This window comes from Crassostrea angulata, chromosome 5 (genome assembly GCF_025612915.1).
Source record: "Crassostrea angulata isolate pt1a10 chromosome 5, ASM2561291v2, whole genome shotgun sequence".
Lineage (NCBI taxonomy): Eukaryota > Metazoa > Mollusca > Bivalvia > Ostreida > Ostreidae > Magallana > Magallana angulata.
Genome location: NC_069115.1, coordinates 46511782 through 46539039, shown reverse-complemented (window position 1 = coordinate 46539039; position 27258 = coordinate 46511782). Strand labels below are relative to the sequence as shown.

The following is a 27258-nucleotide window of genomic DNA, read 5'->3' as shown; positions in this document are numbered from 1 at the left end:
TGTGATCTGATATGACCTTGACACTTGATCTACAAATATCATTCGAGGTCATTGCATATCCTTTGATCAAAGGCATCATGTGGGTGAAGTATGAGCCTGATTGGAGCAAAGGGAGAGAAGATGTACTCCAGACAAGGATTTTTTAAATATAATTCTGCTATGACCTTCACAGTTTACCTTGAAAATAGGTTCAAGATCACTACACACCCTTTACTCAAAAGCTCTGCTTATGTGAAGTCTGAGCCCTATAGGGGTTAGTAGAAAGTATATATGCTCTGAAAAAAGGATTTTTGCATGATCCGATATGATATTTCACCCTTTACCTAGAAATTTCATGCAAGGTCACTGCACATCGATTAACGATAGAGACAGTCTGTGAGTATTAGCCAGATTGGACCAAAGGGAGAGAAGATATGCCCCAGACAAGGATGTTATATATGTAATTCTACTATGACCTTAACCTTATACCTAACAACATGGTTCAAGGTCACAGCACATCCTTAACCCAAAGGAACCCTGTGGATGAGGTATGAGCCAGATTGGGCCAAGGGGAGAGAAGCTATGCTCCGGTCAAGCGATCTCGGATGGACAGACGGACAAACTGATCACTAGAAGCCCACACAAACTTGCTTTCTATCTAATTTGAAATAGTATCCATGCTATCTGCCCATGGTGAATAGTCATCAAAACCATTCATCAGCAGAATTTGATTTCCCTCCTTTTTAAACTCGGAACACCTCTGACCTAATTAGATCACCGCATTAAATACAAAGTTTGATAACTCTAATTTGTTTATCATCAAGAAATTCTGCATCGCTGACAAATAAAGTTTTTTTCGGTACAATAATATACCAATTAACTGACTATCTGGACAATAGCAAGTTTATTGTCCCACCCCTCAGCAACTATTTCCCTTGGCTTTGCCTCATGAAATAGTTGCTGTCTTGGGGGACAATAAACTTGCTATTGTCCTCATACCCAGTACATACTAAATAGGCATATAATATCCCATCCATCTCCATTTCATGTTATATAACCTCCAGTTTGTAACCTTCAATTTCACTGTGTAAAGGCAACACAACAGTCAAAGCCGCAAGTTTCACAATTTATTACTGCTTCTCATGTACTTAAAATTAGGGGCCTTAATATTGCTTAGGCCTAAAAAAAAAAAAGTTGTGGGTTTCGGGTAACCCGACCTAACCTACAAAAATGGCCCGATCCTACCATTTTTAGATGCCTGATTTTATCCAACTGTGAATTTCATCTTATTTCCAATAAAAAATACGTTTTTAAATATGAAACAAACAAACATTCTTAGGATTCAGGCCAAAAAAAAATAGATAAAATAAAAAAAAATCCCCACCTACCTAACCTAATTTTTTCATTAGTGTTACCCTAAACACACTATTTTTTTTTTAGGCCTTACCAATTCCAACAAGAGACATCCCATTAACTATTGATAAACATTAAAATTCATTTCATGAATCTACGCAACACTGGTAAATCTTCACGTACAGTCACTATCAATTTTACAAAAATATTGACGGTTCTTTATCCGAAACTATTCCTTGTACATGTACCTTTAACTGCAATTAGTACACTAACATTTTATGAAAAGACGGTTTGTCTTAGAATAAGAAAGCTAATGCAATTCTGAGAAAAAGAATACTACATATTGCAAATTCCATTGAGGTTTAATAAAAATATGGCCATTTAAGTGAACCCCCCATTTCCAATTTCCATTAATAAACACAGATTTACAGGGTTCTCCATAGTAAAACATCTTTACCTGACCTTTTAGAGGTCAATTGTTGTTCAACCACCTTTGAAAAGAAACCTTATTCAATACAACATGCATCTACATTATATAATCATGATAAAAGCTTCACATCACTTAGAAATATCCTTACATGTATACCCCCCCCCCCCATCTTTTGATTTTCATAAAAAGTCATGGTTAAAAATGTTTAACCTAATTTTATGAAACTTATGGCAATTTCCTTGAGTCATTTCTCACACATACATGTATTTGAAAACAATCATCAATGATTCTAAAATTTGATCCTAATTATTTGTTTATTTTATGATTTACACCATTTTAATTAACAAATAGACAGCTGTCCTGCTTGTGATTTATTGTTTTTATGAAAAAAAGTAAGCTAACAATCATATTAAGTGAATATCTAATCTATTTTGATTTCTAGTCTCCTTCTAACCATGCTAAAATAGTAAGATACAACCTACAAGTTAGACATCTGCCTTAAATTAAAATAAACTTCAAACACCCAGGTAGCTGGAGACAGAGTTGATTTCCATGAAAAATGTTCAAATTTGACATGTTTTTCTACTTTTTTTCTGCATATATACCTTAGAAAGGTAGAAATAGGTTGTTTCTTGTTCATTTCAAAAGTAATTATCATAGCAGATGTTATTTCAAAGTCAAATGTACATTTACATATCCTACATGTAATCTTAATGCAGACAATTAAATAGAGGGGAGGGGGGGGGGGATTTTTCAATTATGTAAACACATCTAAATATCTTTATGAAATAAAAAATAAAGGAAACATAATTGCATACTTTTATTGAAAAACAAATTTTCACAGCAATTATGAATTTCTTTAAACAGCCTTAATTTTGTTTTCATAATTTCTTATCAAACACAAACCACAACATGGCATGATGCTTTCTTCAAGTTCCATTATTGTTCATGCATTATCAGATTTAATTTGAATTACCGGTAAATAGTCTGTAGAACACAAGGAATATGCATGTGGATAGAGGTGACAGGTTAATCTCAGGAGCTGACCCACAAGAATCAACAGGTACCGGTAAAAGCCATGTGGTAACAAGAGGCTGTTTTGAGCTGAAATAAAAAAAAAAAATAATTAGCTCAAAGTACATGTATTTCCTTCTGGTATACCATGTTTTATCAATTCTACCGGTTTTTTTTTTTGCAAATAAATTTGGCGAGGGTTTTGGTTTCTTTTCTTTTAAATTACATTTTTTAAAAACAATACTATGTGTAATAAGCATAAAACATGTATGAGTAAACTTAATGAAGAATTTTTAATAGATTATTTTTCACAGAATGTGTTACATTACATGTATGTCAATCTTTATAAAAGTAGCGTATATTTCGTGCGCCATAAATTGCAAGTTTTTTGTAAATATCATTTACTTGCATGATAGGTATATATGGTCTAACCAAAATTTTCTTCATAAAGCTACAGCTGTATGTACCACATAATCATATGTTTTCTCACAAGTATACATTTTTAAAAAATACCCAAATTCCAACAGTTGAAAGTAACTCGATGAATTTTTCATTCTCTGATAAGTTCATTGTGTTTTGTGCGTGCATATATTATAAGTCTGCTGCAACAGCAGCCAATCAGCAGTAAGCTGAATCCACTAATAAGAAAGTTTGTGGTTTAGGAGCGGGTAAAATTGTTTATGCATAATGTAGCTGACACTGACTTGAATAGATCTGATATATATGTACAAGATGGGAGAAATAATGACAGAACAGACTGGGATTCGAACCTTGCCCTCTGAATCTCTAGTCAAGTGCTCTACCAACTGAGCTACATGTATCTGGCACCGGTATTCAAACCAGTCTGACCATCACATCCCCCCCCCTTAAATGATCTTCACCCTCAAAGATCACCCCTGGCTCTTCCCCTGGCAGGAGTTAACCTGTCAGTTCCAGGGGTTGGTTACAACACCAATATTGTATGGGGATGGAACGATCCACCGATGCACCGGTGCATCACGGTATTTATTTTGACGATATTTGGATTGTTACATTTACCATTAATACATTACGATACCTATGCGGACTTTGTTTTATTTTCCAAAAATATCTGAGCTTCATATATCGGCTATTTTTTAGTCTGCGCGCCTAATATGAAAGTACAAAGATGGCAGAAAACCTCGTAAAGTTGTCAAACCTGTAGGAAGCTAAATCTGGAGTGTGGACAACTTTTGGATTACTTGTTAATGAAAAAGTAGTGTATATATGAGACTTAAGTAATTTGTAAATTGTGCAACGCTCATTTTAAATATATCAAAATAACTTTGGACATGCGGTAATACATCGACAGATTGAATAAATTTTTAACCCTTATTCATGTTTTCATTTAGTTGCAATGTATCGTGATATGTATCGTATCGCATCTCATGTATAGTGATATGTACCGAATCGGCTAAGTACAGAAACGTCCAAGCCTTAATATTGTAACAGGATGGGAGAAATAATGAAGGACCAAACCAGGAATTAAACCTGGGCCCCCTGAATCTCTAGTCAGGTGCTCTACCAACTGAACACTGGTATTTAAACCGGTCTGACCGTCACATATATAAAAAGTTATTTTAAACAATGGTGTTCAATAAAAAATAACACTTGCAACCTTCAGTTTTTGTCTGTAATTAATCAATATTGGCATGCGATCAGTTATCGTTGAGTACCATTTTTCATCAGTGCATTGTTACGTCATTTTATCAACACATAAAATTATATACGAAAATATGATGTAACATTGCACCAGCGAGAAATGGTCCTCGACAAGAACTGCTGGCATGCCAGTACTGCCAGTAGTCAGATTAAAAAAAGAGAATATAAATGAAAAATTACATTTTAAACATTAACAAGGACAATTCAAGTACACATCAAAACTGCTAAACAAGAAAAATTATGTGAACTGGTAGAGTGGTACGCATAGTTCTAACTTGTAAACTACATGTACAAGTACATGTACCGGGTACCCGTTGGTCTGCTAAACCTCTCTAATGATACATTGATCGGCATCATAAAAATATTAAAGACTTTTTAGTCATGTTTTAACTCTGAAGTCTGAAGTATACAATTTTATTTACTTGATGTTACATGTATGTCTACAGGGTATTTATGTCTACATTTGGAGTCTTCCGCACAAGAATATGATCAATGACATATGTTTCTAATTAGACCCTGCTTTGAATTTTGAGTTGAAAATTCACAATCTGATTTTTTTTTAAATAGATAAATTCGGTCATCCTTTCCAGTCACCAATGAACCTCGAGCAAGTCTAAACATCCAGTAAACAATGTAAAAAGTACACGTTAGTAAACAAACACCCACACCATAACAAAACATCTAACTCTGTAATTCTTATAAAATTCTTAACCCAGCAGATGTTAAATCATCAAGATATATTTGTAAATTCATACGCGATGGACATATCATAAGAAAATCTATGTACAGTACCAACTACATGTATATTTGTATACTGTATGTATGACTTTCGCCACATGTGGATTTTGTCAATAAATTGAATTGTAATTTACACAAAATTCTGGTAAAAAGGAGAATAAAACAAGTGAAAGGTACAACATTTGGGATTCAATTCTGTTAAAAGGATTTATATTGTCTGGACTAGAAAAATAACATACATCAGTGACAGTGTGCACGTACTTACATGTACATCTATAGACTAAATGTTAACCAGTTAACCTGCTGACATTTTAACCACTATAGACAAGAAACTTTAAGGAATAAAAAGCCTCACCTTCTTCAGTAACATCCAAATAGATCACACACTTTAATGTCCATCTTTTCCCCTTTATTACTCGTAGCTTATCAACGGCTGATCAATGGAAACATACACATCCGTCGACATGGTCGACAGAAGTGTGGCTGTCAGAATTTCCTCGTAAACGATTCACACGAGAATATATCCCTCCTTATACAAATATGTAGTATTGTTCCCTGTGCATGTTCATATGTTTCACAGTAACTTGAAAATGCATGTGTACACCGAAAAATGCACAACTTATCTTCTGCATTACGCTCTCTCTTTTCTACAATGCCGTTCGTTACTGTTTACATTCGCGGGTCCGCGACAAACATTGCAAACATTTGTTCTGCGTGGCCGATTAGAACGTGTTAAATAAGTAGTTGAATTCATAAATGATATAGCCTAGATGAAAAAAAAATGAAATTGAATCACAACAATTTATCTAAGACGCAACACAATGTAATGCAGTAAATGCCTGGGCCTTAAAACGGCATTTGTTCGCTTGTGTGTCTATGTAGACAAATTAACTCGTTCATGTACGATTCACACATATTTGTTTTATGAAATTTGAAAAAAATAGGGCACAGAACTTTTTAAATTTGACACCAAATGACATTATCTAATATATTAACAATAACTGAATTAATTTTTTTTCATAAAATGATAACGATTTTTGCTATCAGAAAAATACGTGTATGAGCTGCTGACCCCTAATTATAGGGGCCAGCCCTTTTTTCTTAATTTTAAATGAAAGCTCTCGTTATTCTAAACAACTTTTGCTCTATATGTATTAACAAAATATTTTTAGTTTAAAGGTTATTATACAAAGAACAACAAAATTTCAGACCCCCCAAAACCTTATACTTTACCGGCAAATAGCTTAAAAACTAAAAACCATTTTGCCAAACTTTTCATGCCAGCAAAACTATAAAATGTTACCAACAATTCTGCTAAATTTCATGCAACTATCTTTTGTAGTTCCCGAGATCAACTCTGGACAAAAGACCCCCCAATTTTCAATTAAAGGGCAATAACTCATAACCGGAAGTGAATTTTAAAAATTTAAAAAAAACGTCTCGAGATATTAACATTGTCTACATACCCTGAAAGTTTCATAACAATCAGACAACAAATGTACGAGAAATGGCCTACACAAAATTTGCGGATAAAAAAAAAAAATAATAACTAGAGCAAAGCTCGTTGCAAAGCAACGAGTGGGTTTTCCGCTAATGTCGAAAGCAACGCTAGAAGTACGTCTAAGAAGCAGAGTTCTTAATCTAGTAACAAAGAAACCTAAGTACAAAAAGATAAAAAAAAAATCGAATGATTCTTGGTACAACTTAACATGATCCGAATGTTTTTAAGTACGACTTAACCAAAAACCCTTAACCATTTCAAGAACGACTTAACAAAAAAACCCAATGTGTTTAAGTACGACTTAACAAATTTGACTTCATTTTATGTAAAAGTTTACTTTACCTTGAACTAACATCTTTTTTCTCAACCCAGAATGCAAATTTAAATTTATGTAAAAAATCAATTTTGTTTAAAACATAATTCTGAGCAACTTTTCCTCTTCACTGCTTTTCAAAAGGTTGACCTTTCGTACTGGGTGCTCGTTGCGTCATTAATTGTCAGAAACTTATCGATGTAAAGTTTACTTTACTGTATTTCTGTGAATATTTTCTATGTAAAATTACTATGAACCAGACAACATTGAAATGGTGAACATTTCAAAGGGCCCCGCTTATGTTATTTCAGAGAATTCTGCTTTGACCTTGACCTATAACTTGAAATTTTTCCAGCTGGCATAGAACTTTTAATTCAATTTCATTCCCCCTAACATACATGCATTTTTGTTCAATCTGACCAAGATTAAGCATATTTGGAAAATAATCTACTATTTAAAAGTAATTTTAAAAAAGATCTGCTATGACCTTCACATTGACAGACTTGGTTCAAGGTCACTGCACGCCATTAACCAATAAACTCTGTAAAGGTAAAATATTAGCCAAATAGGGGCTAAAAGGAGAGTATATCTATGCTCTTAAAATATGGAATTTTGTGTGATCTGATATGACCTTGACTCTTCATCTACAAATATCATTCGAGGTCATTGCATATATTTTGAACAAAGGCATCATGTGGGTGAAGTATGAGGCTGAATGGAGCAAAGGGAGAGAAGATATACTCCGGACAAGGATTTTTAAAAATATAATTCTGGTATGACCTTCACAGTTTCTTTTCACTGAAAATAGGTTTAAGGTCACTACACACCCTTTCACCCTTTACTCAAAAGCTCTGCTTATGTGAAGTCTGAGCCAAATAGGGGTTAGTAGAAATTATATATGCTCTCAAAAAAGGATTTTTGCATGATCCGATATGATCTTCACCCGTTACCTAGAAATTTCATGCAAGGTCACTGCACATCGTTTAACCATAGAGACACTCTGTGAGTATTAACCAGATTGGACCAAAGGGAAAAAATATATGCCCCAGACAAGGATTTTATATAAATAATTCTGCTATGACCTTAACCTTATACCTAAAAACATGGTTCAAGGTCACTGAACATCCTTCAACCAAAGGAACCCTGTGGATGAGGTATGAGCCAGATTGGGCCAAGGGGAGAGAAGCTATGCTCCTGTCAAGCCATCTTGGATGGACAGACGGACAAATTGATCACTAGAAGGCGCCTGCATAAACATGCCTTTTTATCTAATTTAAAATAGTATCCATGCTATCTGCCCATGGTGAATAGTCATCAAAACCATTCATCAGCAGAATTTGATTTCCCTCCTTTTTAAGGTGGTATGGGACATCTGTCGATATTAATGTGGATTAAAGTACTATATAATTGAAAACTTTTCACCGGTTTAGAGTTTTCAAATTTTACAATATTTAACCAAAAAATAGCTTTTAAAAATATTTGAAAAGGTAAAAATTGTAAAAACCCCAGCGGGATTCGAACTCATGACTTACAGGTTCCTAGTAAACCCTCTAACCCACTGTGCTAAGGAGTTAGGTGACCATTTTTGAAAAGAAACTACATGTACTTATATAATTACACTTTATTTTATTGTTTATTTCGATAAACAATACGTCACAACATGGAAGTGTCCCATATCACCTTAAACTCGGAACACCTCTGACCTAATAAGATCGCCGCATTAAATACAAAGTTTGATTTAAATCTAATTTGTTTATCATCAAGAAATTCTGCATCGCTGACAAATAAAGTTTTCTTCTGTATAATAAAATACCAATTAACTGACTATTCGGACAATAGCAAGTTTATTGTCCCATTCCACAGCAACTATTTCCCTTGGCTTTGCCTCATTAAATAGTTGCTGTCTTGGGGGACAATAAACTTGCTATTGTCCTCATACCCAGTAAATACTAAATAGGCATATAATATCCCATCCACCTACATTTCATGTTATATAACCTCCCGTTTGTAACCTTCAATTTCACTGAAAAGTCAACATATCTGTCATAGCCGCAAGTTTCACAATTTATTTCTGCTTCTCATGTACTTAAAATTAGGGGCCTTAATATTGCTTACCAATTCCAACAAGAGACATCCCTCTAACTATTGATAATCATTAAAATTCATTTCATGAATCTACGCAACAATGATAAACCTTCAAGTACAGTCACTCTCAATTTTACAAAAATATTGACGGTACTTTATCCGAAACTGTTCCTTGTATCTTTTACTTAGTACACTAACATTTTTATGAAAAGACGGTTTGTCTTAGAATAAGAAAGCTAATGCAATTCTGAGAAAAAGAATACCACATATTGCCAATTCCATTGAGGTTTAATAAAAATATGGCCATTTAAGTGAACCCACCATTTCCAATTTCCTTTAGTAAACACAGATTTACAGGGTTCTCCATAGTAAAACATCTTTACCTGACCTTTTAGAGGTCAACTTTTGTTCAACCACCTTTAAAAAGAAACCTTATTCAATACAACATATGCCTACATGATATAATCATGATAAAAGCTTCACATCACTTAGAAATACCCTTACATGTATACCCCCCACCCCCCTAATCTTTTGATTTTCATAAAAAGTCATGGTTTGAAATGTTTTATCTAATTTTATGAAACGTGTGGCAATTTCCTTGAGTCATTTCTCACACATATTTGAAAACAATCATCAATGATTCTAAAATTTGATCTTTATTTGTTTATTGTATGATTTGTACCATTTTAATTAACAAATAGACAGCTGTCCTGCTTGTGATTTCTTGTTTTCATGAAAAAAGTAAGCTAACAATCATATTTAGTGAATATCATTATCTAATCTATTCTGATTTCTAGTCTTCTTCTAACCATGCTAAAACAGTAAGTTACAACCTACAAGTTAGACATCTGCCTTAAATTAGAATTAAATTCAAACACACCCAGGTAGCTGGAGACAGAGTTGATTTCAATGAAAAATGTTCAAATTTGACATGTTTTTCTACTTTTTTATGCATATATACCTTAGAAAGGTAGAAATAGGTTGTTTCTTATTCATTTCAAAAGTAATTATCATAGGAGATGTTATTTCAAAGTCAAATGTACATTTACATATCCTACATGTAATCTTAATGCAGACAATCAAATAGAGGGGGGGGGGTTCAATTATGTAAACACATCTAAATATCTTTATGAAATAAAAAATAAAGGAAACATAATTGTATACTTTTATTGAAAAACAAATCTTCACAGCAATTATGAATTTCTTTAAACAGCCTTAATTTTGTTTTCATAATTTCTTATCAAACACAAACCACAACATGGCATGATGCTTTCTTCAAGTTCCATTATTGTTCATGCATTATCGGATTTAATTTGAATTACCGGTAAATAGTCTGTAGAACACAAGGAATATGCATGTGGATAGAGGTGACAGGTTAATCTCAGGAGCTGACCCACAAGAATCAACAGGTACCGGTAAAAGCCATGTGGTAACAAGAGTCTGTTTTGAGCTGAAATAAATAAAAAAAATAATTAGCTGTGTTTACATACATGTACTAGTAATAGCTGTGTTTACATTAACATATGCATAGTATTTCTGTAAAAAATACACTGACCATGCAGTGTAATAAGTATATGACATATCCCAATACATGACATAACATTTAGGCAGTACAAGATCAAAAATTTGCATATCAAGTCATAATATAATATTAAAAAATTTTCATAGGTATAAACACTTATCAAATTGAGAAAGAAAGAGAGTTTGAGAGAGAGAGAGAGTTTATTTAATACCGTACTTGTAGTGCAACAGTCAATATTTCAATTCGTAAATTACAAACGAATATTATCCAACGAACAGCGTCAAAGTACATGTACTGGTATTAGCTTCTGGTATACCATTTTTTATCAATTCTACTGTGTATTTTTTTTTTTGCAAATAAATTTAGCGAGGGTTTTTGTTTATTTTCTTATAAATTACATGTTTTAAAAACAATACTACGTGTAATAAGCATAAAACATGTATGAGTAAACTTAATGAAGAATTTTTAATAGATTATTTTTCAAAGAATGTGGTACATTACATGTATGTCAATCTTTATAAAACTAGCGTATGTTTCGTGCGCCATAAATTGCAAGTTTTTTGTAAATATCATTTACTTGCATGATAGGTATATATGGTGTAACCAAAATTTTCTTCATAAAGCTACAGCTGTATGTACCACATATATGTTTTGTCACAAGTATACATTTTTAAAAAAAATACCCAAATTCCAACAGTTTAAATAAACTCAACTCATTCTCTGATAAGTTCATTGTGTTTTGTGCGTGCATATCTTATTTGTCTGCTGCAACAGCAGCCAATCAGCGGTAAGCTGAATCCACAAAAAGAAAGTTTGTGTTTTAGGAGCGGGTAAATTGCATGTTTATGCGACACTGTCAAGAAAACCACACCAAATAATAACAAGAAACAAATATTCACTTAAATGTATTCTGTTGTAAAGTAAAGGTTTTCAACACTTATTGCATCTTGCAAAACATGTGATGACCTTAGTCATCTGTCATATATCTGATATACATGTATATGTAAAAGATGGGAGAAATAACGACGGAACAAAGTGGGATTCGAACCTGGCCCTCTGAATCTCTAGTCAAGTGCTCTACCAACTGAGCTACATGTATCTGGCACCGGTATTCAAACTAGTCTGACCGTCACATTCCTCCCCCTTAAATGATCTTCACCCTCGAAGATCATCCCTGGCAGGATCGAGTTAACCTGTTAGTTCCAGGGGTTGGTCACAACACAAATATTGTAACAGGATGGGAGAAATAATGAAGGACCAAACCGGGATTTGAACCTGGGCCCCCTGAATCTCTAGTCAGGTGCTCTACCAACTGAGCTATCTGGCACTGGTATTCAAACCGGTCTGATCGTCACATATATAAAGAATTATTTTAAACGATGTTGTTCAATAAAAAATAACACTCGCAACCTTCAGTTTTTGTCTGTAATTAATCAATATTGGCGTGCGATCAGTTCTCGCCGAGGACCATTTCTCACCAGTGCATTGTTACGTCATTTTATCAACACATAAAATTATATACGAAAATATGATGTAACAGTGCACCAGCGAGAAATGGTCCTTGGCGAGAACTGCTCGCACGCCAGTACTGCCAGTAGACAGATTAAAAAAAGAGAATAAAAAATTACATTTAAAACATTAACAAGGACAATTTAAGTACACATCATAACTGCTAAACAAGAAAAATTATGTGAACTGGTAGAATGGTAGGCATAGTTCTAACTTGTAACCTACATGTACAAGTACATGTACCGGTTACCTGTTGGTCTGCTTAACCTCTTTAATGATACAATGATCGGCATCATAAAGATATTAAAGTCATGTTTTAACTCTGAAGTCTGAAGTATACAATTTTATTTACTTGAAGTTATGTCTACAGGGTATTCATGACTACATTTGGAGTCTTCTGCACAAGAATATATGATATGTTTCTAGTTAGACCCTGCTTTGAATTTTGAGTTGAAAATTCACAATCTATTAGATAAATTCAGTTACCCTTTCCAGTCCCCCATGAACCTCGAGCGAGTCTAAACACCCATGAAACATGTAAAAATTACACGTTAGTAAACAAACACCCACACCATAACAAAAACATCTAACTGTGTGCACGTACTTACACGTACATCTATACTATATACTAAATTTTAACCAGTTAACAAGAAACTTTAAAAGGAGTAAAAGCCTCACCTTCTTCAGTAACATCCACATAAATCACACACTTTAATGTCCATCTTTTCTCCTTTATTACTCGTAGCTTATCAACGGCTGATCGTCGACAGAAGTGTGGCTATCAGAATTTCCTCGTAAACGATTCACACGAGAAAAATATCCTCCTTAAACAAATATGTAGTATTGTTCCCTGTGCATGTTCATATGTTTCACAGCAAATTGAAAATGCATGTGTACACCGAAAGAATACACAACTTCTCTTCTGCATTACGGCTCTCTCTTTTCTACAATGCCGTTCGTTACTGTTTACATTCGGCGCGCGCGCGCGGGGGTTACAAACAGGGGCGCCCCGACAAATAGTGGCACATAGAACGTTTAAATAATGTGTGTTCATTGAATTCATAAATGATATAGATGAAAAAAATGAAATTGAATCACAACAATTTATCTAAGACGCAACACAACGTAATGCAGTAAATGCCTGGGCCTTAAGGTAGTCCTATACTCGGCACTAAATGGGCTCAAACTTTGTAAACTTGGTTTTAAATGATAGTCATGCATCCTAGAAACTGATAAATGAAAAAAAAAAGATAGGTCCACATGCTTATTTTTTTGTTATTGGATGTCATCCATTGCACCAATGTTTTGACATTCTTGAAAAAATATATATTCTCAATTTCCTCTTGTGAATTATTATTTATTCCATAACAAATGAAGTCTCATATGCAGAATGGAACATATACATTTCATTTAATCATATATAATCATTTTTTGGAAAACTGTTGATAAATTTTCTTCTAATGTGTCATATATGAGGCAAAATTTGTCAAAATAAATTGCAAAATTTTACATTGCAGAGATAAATTCGGGTTATATTTCAAGTTTTATGGACTCAAAGTGAAATTAATTGATTTTATTTCACAGATTAGCATCTTAGAAAAGAAATTTTCTTAAAAAAAATATATGTTGACATGTTACTTTTTGTGTTATAGACTATATAACAAGTATACCCCCCAAATTTTTTTTCTTCCAAAAATCATGAAATATCATTTCTTCCAATGTACATGAAATCTGAGTTTATTTAAAATGTTTACAAGTTTTCACAATTACTTTAAGTTTAAAAATAGATAGAATGAAATAAAACTTTGCAATTTCTCAATTAACAATATTTTAATGACTTTTCAGGGTATGTTATTTTAGCGATTGTGCAACACATATAATACAATATAAATTACATGTTGTACATAATGAAATACAATGCCTTAATAATTCATCATGCAAATGGAACATGGTAAATACCACAAGAAAATTAAATGAATATTTTCTCATTACCATATGCATTTTATACCAACAGGTCAAAGCAAATGAGTGCATGTTTAGTCACAAAAATTTACATGATCTTAATTCAATACCACTTACAATGAACTGCCTTCATACAAGCTGCAGAAAAGCTTTTGATTCAACCATAATATCTAGAAGCGATAAAAAATTGCACAGTTCACTTTAAAAATTTTACATTCTTGTATTTGATTGACACCTTGACAAAAACAAGTGTAAAACAAAATTTCTAATAAGCTTCAGTGTACAAAATGCCTAAAAGCATTTCAGATGTTTGAAAGATATTGCACAACTTTCTCAATAACTGCTTTTGATTTTGACACCTTGCATCTTCTTGAATTAGCAATTGGGTCACTGAAAACATTTCTTATGCCATTATTGGGGTCACGCTTGTGAATAATTTTAAGCTTGGCTAAATTCAAGGAAAGTCCCACTAGCTTACTCATAGTTGCTGCAGAAATAACTTTCATCTTAACAAGAGGTTCTAACGATGACTTGCAGCTGTAATAAGACGGTCTAACAAGATCTTCACCATTACAGTTAACTTTAAGTTTTTCGTGAAAAAGTCTTTGGAGAACTTCTACGTCTGAAGCTGCATTGTGCGCATTGTATGTTTCTCCCAGAAGTTTCTGGACAAGGTTTTCTTGCCTGTAATTACCCATTTCTGCTTTTGGATAAATCCTTTTGGACAACTTGAGAGTATCAACAAATCCAAAAATAACATCTTGAAATTTCTCAAGTAGGTTGTGCTTGAAAAGATTATGCATAAGCACAGGGATGTCAAAACTTATGATATTATGTCCAATCAAAACTGCTTTTGGAAAACTCGAAACAAATGCAATAAACTGTTCAAGTCCTTCCAAAATTGTTAACGAATCAACAGCTTCTCCCTTCAGCTTTAGAACTCCTCCATAATATGTTAATCCTGTGGCAGCTGAGGCACCAATACTGATAGTACAGGTTGGTCTTGTATAGACGCTAAACTCTCTATCCCCACACACACAAGCGATTTGGAGGATGTCTGATGTTCTTGCTGCAATATAATGTAAAAAGTTCACTTATCCTTCCAAATAATTTGTAATCAAATATCAATTACGCATACATAACAAAGGTTACTACAAACTAACCTAATCCTGTAGTTTCTAGGTCAAAAACTATCAAGGAACTGCTGTCTACGGAGAACTCTTTTGACGGAATGGTGATGTCCTCTATGTCAGTACATTCATCAAATCCAATATTGGTGCTGTAGGTTTCACCTAAAAAAAATTTGGAACAACTTTTATGCAATCATAATATGAAATGCTCTAGCTTTACAAAAATTGCCATTACATACAGTGTGAAATAAGTACATGTACCGGTACATGTATTTTATTTACCCTCAAGCACTGAGTGAGTAGCATCTTTTGATAACCTTTCACTCTTCAGTTCTAGACGTCTTCGTTTGGCACTGCGTTGGGCTTGAAGTAATCGCTTCCTTTTTAATGAATTTGCCAGTTTTGTGGTGTATTTTACCGTAAATCTTCCGGGAGACATCTGACACCTCTTGTTGAGCTAATTAAAAGACAGAAAGACACTTATTTATTAATTACTTCAATTACATAGAAATTAACACGTAGTTCAAATTTATTAAGGATAACTATTCATTACATGTTAAAATGTCATGAACATGTATTATTTCTAGCGATATACATGCATTAAACGTAAAAATCAAAAATTCATTTAAAATTACATGGAATGCTGGATTTAAAAAAAAAGGCTCTCTGAAATTATTTGATATGTTAGTAATAATTTAATAACAAATATTATGATTTCAAATATATGAACAACTGAAAAATAAAGTGAAAAATTATGCAATATGACCAGTTTGCAAATATACATTTTCATGGAACAAAATACATTCATAAATATTATAAGCAGGAATTTTGGGTAGCACTAGGTAACGAGATATACCGGTATATAAACATGTAAGTGTACATGTATGTGTTCAGATTCATACATGTATTACAATCTGGCCATCGAATATTTATGAAATCAAAATTAACAACAATAAAACAAACAACTGGTAATTCTAAAAAAAAAAAAAAAGTTATTAAAACAATCTGTCAATCTAAACTGCATCTGCAATTAACAGTTCTACCTCTGTGATATATTTGTAACCCTCATTCTTTTGGCATACAGTGGCAGAAACTCTTGTTTTTAGACTCTCAGATCCGCCATAAAACCTGTCATCATAATTGTGTGGATCTCAAATACCGGTACATGTATTTAAAGCATGTAGTATGAAATATTATTTACTAGAATACTTGAACTTGTGATTCTTTTTCAGTAAACTTACATTCTTTTTGGTGCTTTGCTTGCTACCATATGGTTAAAATTTTCATTAGTTTGCGTGGATCCTAAAGTGGCCAATTCCTCGACTTTTCCAACATATACTTTAAAAAGATCTTCCAAGGCAACACGTAACGGCTGATCTGTCAGAGGCTTACCATATGGCAAATTCCTTGGCTTGTAGCCTGATTTTTCACTCCTGCACCATACCCCACATTTGTCATGTTCACCTGAAATCAAATTTGATAAATTGTAGTCAAGATCTAAACAAGATGAACTTTAATACATGTACTAAAAATGTATTTATATGTAATGTTTCAAAACTTAGCATAGATCTGTTTATGCATATATATACATACCATACAGATGAGGAACAATCTTTTGCAGATCTTCTTCAAGCTGTGTTGATTTTCCTTGATTTTGTTTGACACAATACATAAAGCATCTCTCCACATGACCCCGAACTTTAACATTTTTCAATGCTTTGAAGGTGTTACTCATATCAACTAGCTTGCCTGTGAAACCTTTGCGAGTATGATTACTATCGCACTTCTTTCTGATGTTAGGATCCACAGTGGCTTTGACCCTCGCAATCGTGGTAGAATCATTGTCCATGACCAAAGTGTTGACCTTCAATTCATCATTTTTTTAAAAAATAAAACCACATTTTACATTATCATATACACATCAAAAAGTGATACTGTTTTCTTCATTTCAGAAATACCTGCTTTCCTGTATTCATTATGTCTTGAAGCATTTCACATGCCATGGCTGGCTCCATGGACTTTGCAGAGGCAGTCCAGTTGCATGAGCATGCATGTTTTCTTGGGGGGGCTCCCTTCTTCTTAGCATTTGTACAAATCCTACAGCGTTTACTCATCACGGAAAACCCTAGACATTTTTTTGTGGACTCTCCAATCAAAGTTGCATGTCCTATAATAATATTAACCAAAACTGTCTTATGCAAGAGAAAACCTCTGTGGTTCACTGCATTATCAAATAGATTAAACATTGGATGTAAAAAACATCCAATACTAGGTAACCCATTCTAAAAATCAAATTTTCATTTGTCACCGGGACAATAACTAAATCAAAATTTGTACTCAACCTGTCAAACTGTTGTAAGCACGGCCTGTGCCTCTTTTTTGCCACGCTCCGTCGAAACTTGCTGTTAAATTTCCATCACTTCTAATAAAGTAACAAATACAAATTTTCTGGTTATATATTAAATATGTGGTTTCTGTGGTAGCATATAGAGGGAAAAATTAAATAACAGCAGTCAGTGATTTTTAAATAGTACTAATATTTTATTCAAACAAATCTTAAAAAGTTAACTCAATAATATACATACAATCTAACTTCTTCCTCCAAATTTTTCCTGCAGGTCTCCTCTGCCATGTCTGCTAGATGAGGTACAATTTCTCTTTCTCTGCACTTAATGCTCTTGGGTGGTATAGTTGGAATATTCATAGCAGACAATAAACTATTCACATGCATCTCTCCAAGACCAGCATCTATCATGCCTACAATCATTATAATATTTTCTTGTGAAAATCAAATACAATTTTCTTTTGTTTACCGATGTATCCCTAAGATTTATTTATTTGTTATCAAAATAAAGTCTCATTCCAAGTTTTTAAGTTATCCTTACCTGCTGCCAACTTTGTGTTAACATCCCAAGCAATACCACCAGCAATAGTTTTATGCCGGCTACCAGTCGGGATCTCATTAACAAGTTGACAATAGTTACATCTTATCAGCAACATATGTCCTAATCCAAATTTTTTCTCACCAGTGCAATCGTTCAGATGGAGGGGCTGACTGCATAGCTGGCAAGACTTTAATCCGTCTGCCAAGATTCCTAAGTTAATTTTTAACAACAAATTAGATATAATATTCCATAGCATATAAACTAAAATTACGGTGTATGGTCCACACAAATATTGTCTGTTTTGGTTTGTTGTTATTACCTAGTTCTACAACTCTTCGTCCTACACGCCATTCCCCCTCTTTCAAGTTTTCATCAAGAGGAATTTCAATTTGCTGACTTGGATCGGGGATGTCACATGCAGCATACTCGTGATCGTAGCTAATAATTGGTACAACGTTAGCAGCTGAGGCGGTTTCTTGTCTCCATCGTGATTCCCTTCCCCTTTCCAAAGCCTCATTTATTTTGTCCCTTCCCTTTTTACAAAATTTCCCCTTAAACTTCGCCATTTGTTGTTACGACAGCTAACTACCGGATATAAAAAACGCTGAGTAAAAGTCGAACCAAAACCGTAAAAAATTCACATCTCGGAAAACAAAAGTGTGGTTTATTGCGGCTCTAATTTTACATGTCGGTGTGACGTAGCGCGATACTCGGACTACTTTAATGTGGCATTTGTTCGCTTGTGTGTCTATGTAGACATATTAACTCGTTCATGTACGATTCTCACATATTTGTTTTATGAAATTTGAAAAAAAATATAGCACAGAACTTGTTTAATTTGATACCAAATGACATTATTTAATATATTAACAATAACTGAATTATTTTTTTTTCATAAAATGATAACGATTTTTGCTATCAGAAAAATACGTGTATGAGCTGCTGACCCCTAATTATAGGGGCCAGCCCTTTTTTCTTAATTTTAAATGAAAGCTCTCGTTATTCTAAACAACTTTTGTTCTATATGTATTAACAAAATATTTTTAGTTTAAAGGTTATAATACAAAAAGCAACAAAATTTCAGCCCCGAAAAAATCTTAAACTTTGGCGACAAATAGCTCAAAAACTAACAAAGAAATTACCAAAATTTTCATGCCAGCAAAACTATAAAATGTTACCGACAATTTCGCTAAATTTCATGCATCTATCATCTGTAGTTCCCGAGATCAACTCTGGACAAAAGACCCCCCAATTTTCAATTAAAGGGCAATAACTCATAACCGGAAGTGAATTTTAAAAATTTGAAAAAAACGTCTAGAGATATTAATATCATCTACATACCCTGAAAGTTTCATAGCAATCAGACAAAAAATGTTCGAGAAATCTCGTGCACAAAATTTGCGGGAAAAAAAAAATAATAATAATAAGAAACAGTAGAATAACAGAAGGGTTTTCCGTTGAAAAACGGAAAACCCTAACTAGAGCAAAGCTCGTTGCAAAGCAACGAGTGGGTTTTCCGCAAATGTCGAAAGTAATGCTAGAAGTACCTCTAAGAAGCAGTGTTCTTTATCTAATGACAAAAGTAACTTAAGTACAAAAAAGATTTTAAAAATCGAATGATTCTTGGTACGACTTAACAAAATCCGAATGGTTTAAAGTACAAATTAACAAAAAAACATAAACATTTCAAGACCGAGTGTGTTTAAGTACGACTTAAGAAATTTGACTTCAATTACAGGTAAAAGTTAACTTTACCTGGAACTAACATCTAATTTTTTAACCCAGAATGCAAAATTAAAATTTCCGTAAAAAATCAATTTTGTTTTAAACATAAATCTGAGCAACATTTCCTCTACACTGCTTTTCAAAGGGTTGATCTTTCGTACTATGTGCTTGTTGCATCATCAATTGTCAGAAACTTATCGATGTATAGTTTACTTAATTTTATTATTCCTCTGTGAATATTTTTATTTGAAATTACTATGAACCAGACAACATTGAAATGGTGAACATTTCAAAGGGCCCCGCTGATGTTATTTAAGAGAATTTTGCTTTTACCTTGACCTATAACTTGAAATTTTTCCAGCTGGCATAGAACTTCTAATTCAATTTCATTGCCCCTAACATACAGGCATTTTTGTTCAATCTGACCAAGATTAAGCATATCCAGGAAATAATCTTATGTCTAAAACTAATTTTATTAAGATCTGCTATGACCTTCACATTGACATGGTTAAAGGTCACTGCATGCCATTAACCAATAAGCTCTGTTTAGGCAAAATATTAGCCAATTAGGGGCTAAAAGGAGAATATATATATGCTCTTAAAATATGGATTTTTGAGTGATCTGATATGACCTTGACACTTGATCTACAAATATCATTCGAGGTCATTGCATATCCTTTGATCAAAGGCATCATGTGGGTGAAGTATGAGCCTGTTTGGAGCAAAGGGAGATAAGATGTACTCCAGACAAGGATTTTTTAAATATAATTCTGCTATGACCTTCACAGTTTACCTTGAAAATAGGTTCAAGGTCACTACACACCCTTTACTCAAAAGCTCTGCTTATGTGAAGTCTGAGCCAAATAGGGGTTAGTAGAAAGTATATATGCTCTGAAAAAAGGATTTTTGCATGATCCGATATGATATTTCACCCTTTACCTAGAAATTTTATGCAAGGTCACTGCTCATCGATTAACGATAGAGACAGTCTGTGAGTATTAGCCAGATTGGACCAAAGGGAGAGAAGATATGCCCCAGACAAGGATTTTATAAATGTAATTCTACTATGACCTTAACCTTATACCTAACAACATGGTTCAAGGTCACTGCACATCCTTAACCCAAAGGAACCCTGTGGATGAGGTATGAGCCAGATTGGGCCAAGGGGAGAGAAGCTATGCTCCGGTCAAGCAATCTCGGATGGACAGACTGACAAACTGATCACTAGAAGGCGCCCACACAAACTAATGCTTTTCTATCTAATTTGAAATAGTATCCATGCTATCTGCCCATGGTGAACAGTCATCAAAACCATTCATCAGCAGAATTTGATTTCCCTCCTTTTTAAACTCGGAACACCTCTGACCTAATCAGATCGCCGCATTAAATACAAAGTTTGATAACTCTAATTTGTTTATCATCAAGAAATTCTGCATCGCCGACAAATAAAGTTTTATTCGGAATAATAATATACCAATTAACTGACTATTTGGACAATAGCAAGTTTATTGTCCCACCCCACAGCAACTATTTCCCTTGGCTTTGCCTCATGAAATAGTTGCTGTCTTGGGGGACAATAAACTTCCTATTGTCCTCATACCCAGTAGATACTAAATAGGCATATAATATCCCATCCACCTCCATTTCATGTTATATAACCTCCCATTGTAACCTTCAATTTCACTGTGTAAAGTCAACACAACAGTCAAAGCCGCAAGTTTCACAATTTATTACTGCTTCTCATGTACTTAAAATTAGGGGCCTATATATTGCTTAGGCCTAAAAAATAAGTTGTGTGTTTCAGGTAACCCGACCTAACCTACAAAAATGGCCCGATCCTACCATTTTTAGATGCCTGATTTTATCCGACTGTAAATTTTATCTTATTTCCAATAAAAAATACGTTTTTAAATATGAAACAAACAAACATTCTTAGGATTCAGGCAAAAAAAATAAATAAAATAAAAAAAAATCTTCACCTACCTAACCTAATTTTTTCATCAGTGTTACCCTAAACACACTATTTTTATTTTTAGGCCTTACCAATTCCAACAAGAGACATCCCATTAACTATTGATAAACATCAAAATTCATTTCATGAATCTACGCAACACTGGTAAATCTTCAAGTACAGTCACTATCAATTTTACAAAAATATTGACGGTTCTTTATCCAAAACTGTTCCTTGTACCTTTAACTTAGTACACTAACATTTTATGAAAAGACGGTTTGTCTTAGAATAAGAAAGCTAATGCAATTCTGAGAAAAAGAATACCACATATTGCAAATTCCATTGAGGTTTAATAAAAATATGGCCATTTAAGTGAACCCCCCATTTCCAATTTCCATTAGTAAACATAGATTTACAGGGTTCTCCATAGTAAAACATCTTTACCTGACCTTTTAGAGGTCAATTGTTGTTCAACCACCTTTGAAAAGAAACCTTATTCAATACAACATGCATCTACATTATATAATCATGATAAAAGCTTCACATCACTTAGAAATATCCTTACATGTATACCCCCCCCCCCATCTTTTGATTTTCATAAAAAGTCATGGTTAAAAATGTTTTACCTAATTTTATGAAACTTATGGCAATTTCCTTGAGTCATTTCTCACACATATTTGAAAACAATCATCAATGATTCTAAAATTTGATCCTAATTATTTGTTTATTTTATGATTTACACCATTTTAATTAACAAATAGACAGCTGTCCTGCTTGTGATTTCTTGTTTTTATGAAAAAAAGTAAGCTAACAATCATATTTAGTGAATATCTAATCTATTTTGATTTCTAGTCTCCTTCTAACCATGCTAAAACAGTAAGATACAACCTACAAGTTAGACATCTGCCTTAAATTAAAATAAAATTCAAACACCCAGGTAGCTGGAGACATGAAAAATGTTCAAAATTTGACATGTTTTTCTCCTTTTTTTATGCATATATACCTTAGAAAGGTAGAAATAGGTTGTTTCATGTTCATTTCAAAAGTAATTATCACAGCAGTTATTATTTCAAAGTCAAATGTACATTTACATATCCTACATGTAATCTTAATGCAGACAATTGGATGGGGTGGGGGGGGGGGGGGGGGTGGGGTTCAATTATGTAAACACATCTAAATACCTTTATAAAATAAAAAATAAAGGAAACATAATTGCATACTTTTATTGAAAAACAAATTTTCACAACAATTATGAATTTCTTTAAATAGCCTTAATTTTGTTTTTCATAATTTCTTATCAAACACAAACCACAACATGGGATGATGCTTTCATAAAGTTCCATTATTGTTCATGCATTATCCGATTTAATTTGAATTACCGGTAAAAAGTCTGTAGAACACAAGCAATATGCATGTGGATAGAGGTGACAGGTTAATCTCAAGAGCTGACCCACAAGAATCAACAGGTAAAAGCAATGTGGTGCCATGTCGGAACAAGAGTCCGTTTTGAGCTGAAATAAAAAATAAATAATTAGCTGTGTTTACATACATGTTCTAGTAATAGCTGTGTTTACATTAACATATGCATATTATTTCTGGTAAAAATACACTGACCATGCAGTGTAATAAGTATTACATATCCCAATACATGACATAACATTTAGGCAGTACAAGATCAAAAATTTGCATATCAAGTCATAATATAATATTTAAAAAAATTCTTAGGTATAGACACTTATTAGATTGAGAGAGAGTTTGAGAGAGAGAGAGAGCTAGAGTTTATTTCTTGTAGTGCAACAGTCAAACATTTCAATTCGAAAATTACAAAGGAATATTACCCATCTGAACAGCGTCAAAGTACATGTATTTCCTTCTGGTATACCATGTTTTATCAATTCTACCGGGTTTTTATTTTGCAAATAAATTTGGCGAGGGTTTTGGTTTCTTTTCTTTTAAATTACATTTTTTAAAAACAATACTATGTGTAATAAGCATAAAACATGTATGAGTAAACTTAATGGAGAATTTTTAATAGATTATTTTTCACAGAATGTGTTACATTACATGTATGTCAATCTTTATAAAAGTAGCGTATATTTTGTGCGTCATAAATTGGAAGTTTTAGTAAATATCATTTACTTGCATGGTAGATATATATGTCTAACCCAAATTTTCTTCATAAAGCTACAGCTGTATGTACCACATAATCATATATTTGCATTTCCATTGTTCTTTCCCACTGTAAGCCCATACGGAGGAGCTGCAATTATATCTCTATAATCGCAATTGCTCTGTCAGTATACTATGACGTCATAAAGGTGTAACGTTATATATACTTTTCCATGACGTTATAGATTTATACTACTATACGATACATCATGTGTTTTTCTCCATCTCCATTAAAATTGATGCATTTACATGTAATATTAAAACATGTTTTTGATAACAATTTAAAGGAATTACTGTTATAACATATCATTGATTCTGTTAACAAATCTATGTGAATTAAAAAGATACATTACAGTCTGAATGTTTACTTTTGATGTAATAGCTAAATGTCAAGGTCTAGGCTAATACAGGGTATTTGCGAGTGGTAAAATGCAAATATAAGTAATAAACAACGATTATTTAGTGAACATGGCGTTATGAATAGCAACTGCTCTGCTGGCATATTTTCCATGATGCGCTAGCGCGCATCATGGAATATGCCAACAGAGCAATTGCTATTCATAACGCCATGTTCACTAAATAACGTTGTTTATTTCTTAAATGTTTTGTCACAAGTATACATTTTTAAAAAATACCCAAATTCCAACAGTTGAAAGTAACTCGAATTTTTCATTCTCTGATAAGTTCATTGTGTTTTGTGCGTGCATATATTATAAGTCTGCTGCAACAGCAGCCAATCAGCGGTAAGCTGAATCCACTTATAAGAAAGTTCGTGGTTTAGGAGCGGGTAAAATTGTTTATGCATAATGTAGCTGACACTGACTTGAATAGATCTGATATATAAGTACAAGATGGGAGAAATAATGACAGAACAGACTGGGATTCGAACCTTGCCCTCTGAATCTCTAGTCAAGTGCTCTACCAACTGAGCTACATGTATCTGGCACCGGTATTCAAACCAGTCTGACCGTCACATCCCCCCCCCCTTAAATGATCTTCACCCTCAAAGATCACCCCTGGCTCTTCCCCTGGCAGGAGTTAACCTGTCAGTTCCAGGGGTTGGTTACAACACCAATATTGTATAGGGATGGAACGATCCACCGATGCACTGGTGCATCACGGTATTTATTTTGACGATATTTGGATTGTTACATTTACCATTAATACATTACGATACCTATGCGGTCTTTTTTTTATTTTCCAAAAATATCTGAGCTTCATATATCGGCTATTTTTAGTCTGCGCGCCTAATATGAAAGTACAAAGATGGCGGAAAACCTCGTAAAGTTGTCAAACCTGTTAGGAAGCTAAATCTGGAGTGTGGACAACTTTTGGATTACTTGTTAATGAAAAAGTAGTGTATATGAGACTTAAGTAATTTGTAAATTGTGCAACGCTCATTTTAAATATATCAAAATAACTTTGGACATGCGGTAATACATCGACAGATTGAATAAATTTTTAACCCTTATTAATGTTTTCATTTAGTTGCAATGTATCGTGATATGTATCGTATCGCATCTCATGTATAGTGATATGTACCGAATCGGCTAAGTACAGAAACGTCCAAGCCTTAATGTTGTAACAGGATGGGAGAAATAATGAAGGACCAAACCAGGAATTAAACCTGGGCCCCCTGAATCTCTAGTCAGGTGCTCTACCAACTGAACACTGGTATTTAAACCGGTCTGACCGTCACATATATAAAAAGTTATTTTAAACAATGGTGTTCAATAAAAAAATAACACTTGCAACCTTCAGTTTTTGTCTGTAATTAATCAATATTGGCGTGCGATCAGTTATCGTTGAGTACCATTTTTCATCAGTGCATTGTTACGTCATTTTATCAACACATAAAATTATATACGAAAATATGATGTAACATTGCACCAGCGAGAAATGGTCCTTGACAAGAACTGCTGGCATGCCAGTACTGCCAGTAGTCAGATTAAAAAAAGAGAATATAAATGAAAAATTACATTTTAAACATTAACAAGGACAATTCAAGTACATATCAAAACTGCTAAACAAGATAAATTATGTGAACTGGTAGAGTGGTACGCATAGTTCTAACTTGTAAACTACATGTACAAGTACATGTACCGGGTACCCGTTGGTCTGCTAAACCTCTCTAATGATACATTGATCGGCATCATAAAAATATTAAAGACTTTTTAGTCATGTTTTAACTCTGAAGTCTGAAGTAAACAATTTTATTTACTTGATGTTACATGTATGTCTACAGGGTATTTATGTCTACATTTGGAGTCTTCCGCACAAGAATATGATCATATGTTTCTAATTAGACCCTGCTTTGAATTTTGAGTTGAAAATTCACAATCTGATTTTTTTTTAAATAGATAAATTCGGTCATCCTTTCCAGCTAGCTAGTCACCAATGAACCTCGAGCAAGTCTAAACATCCAGTAAACAATGTAAAAATTACACGTTAGTAAACATTAAACACCCACACCATAACAAAACATCTAACTCTGTAATTCTTATAAAATTCTTAACCCAGCAGATGTTAAATCATCAAGATATATTTGTAAATTCATACGCGATGGACATAACATAAGAAAATCTATGTACAGTACCAACTACATGTATATTTGTATACTGTATGTATGACTTTCGCCACATGTGGATTTTGTCAATAAATTGAATTTTAATTTACACAAAATTCTGGTAAAAAAGGAGAAAAAAACAAGTGAAAGGTACAACATTTGGGATTCAATTCTGTTAAAAGGATTTATATTGTCTGGACTAGAAAAATAACATACATCAGTGACAGTGTGCACGTACTTACATGTACATCTATAGACTAAATGTTAACCAGTTAACATGCCGACATTTTAACCACTATAGACAAGAAACTTTAAAAGGAATAAAAAGCCTCACCTTCTTCAGTAACATCCACATAGATCACACACTTTAATGTCCATCTTTTCCCCTTTATTACTCGTAGCTTATCAACGGCTGATCAATGGAAACATAAACATCCGTCGACATGGTCGACAGAAGTGTGGCTGTCAGAATTTCCTCGTAAACGATTCACACGAGAATATATCCCTCCTTATACAAATATGTAGTATTGTTCCCTGTGCATGTTCATATGTTTCACAGTAACTTGAAAATGCATGTGTACACCGAAAAATGCACAACTTATCTTCTGCATTACGCTCTCTCTTTTCTACAATGCCGTTCGTTACTGTTTACATTCGCGGGTCCGCGACAAACATTGCAAACATTTGTTCTGCGTGGCCGATTAGAACGTGTTAAATAAGTAGTTGAATTTAAAAATGATAGAGCC

General features: G+C 33.5%; 1 protein-coding gene and 3 long non-coding RNA genes across 4 annotated transcripts; all 4 read right to left on the bottom strand.

Annotated features, from left to right (window-relative positions):
* Positions 1 to 2567: 2567 nt before the first annotated feature.
* Positions 2568 to 7050, bottom strand: LOC128182933 (uncharacterized). Its single transcript, XR_008243487.1, has 2 exons — positions 5550 to 7050; positions 2568 to 2866 (listed from the first exon to the last, which is right to left on the bottom strand). It is a non-coding gene; the product is annotated as an uncharacterized LOC128182933 (long non-coding RNA).
* A 3194-nt stretch (positions 7051 to 10244) lies between these two features.
* Positions 10245 to 19536, bottom strand: LOC128182935 (uncharacterized). The gene is made up of 3 exons (XR_008243489.1): positions 18821 to 19536; positions 12803 to 13271; positions 10245 to 10543 (listed from the first exon to the last, which is right to left on the bottom strand). It is a non-coding gene; the product is annotated as an uncharacterized LOC128182935 (long non-coding RNA).
* On the bottom strand, positions 13394 to 18833 carry LOC128182931 (uncharacterized). The gene is made up of 9 exons (XM_052851714.1): positions 18421 to 18833; positions 18102 to 18311; positions 17802 to 17973; positions 17559 to 17638; positions 17175 to 17383; positions 16810 to 17080; positions 16609 to 16680; positions 15250 to 15378; positions 13394 to 15155 (listed from the first exon to the last, which is right to left on the bottom strand). The coding sequence occupies exons 1-9, from the start codon at positions 18665 to 18667 to the stop codon at positions 14389 to 14391; spliced, it is 2157 nt and encodes a 718-aa protein (XP_052707674.1). The 5' UTR covers positions 18668 to 18833; the 3' UTR covers positions 13394 to 14388.
* A 3450-nt stretch (positions 19537 to 22986) lies between the features above and the next one.
* On the bottom strand, positions 22987 to 27258 carry LOC128182932 (uncharacterized). The gene is made up of 2 exons (XR_008243486.1): positions 26847 to 27258; positions 22987 to 23288 (listed from the first exon to the last, which is right to left on the bottom strand). It is a non-coding gene; the product is annotated as an uncharacterized LOC128182932 (long non-coding RNA).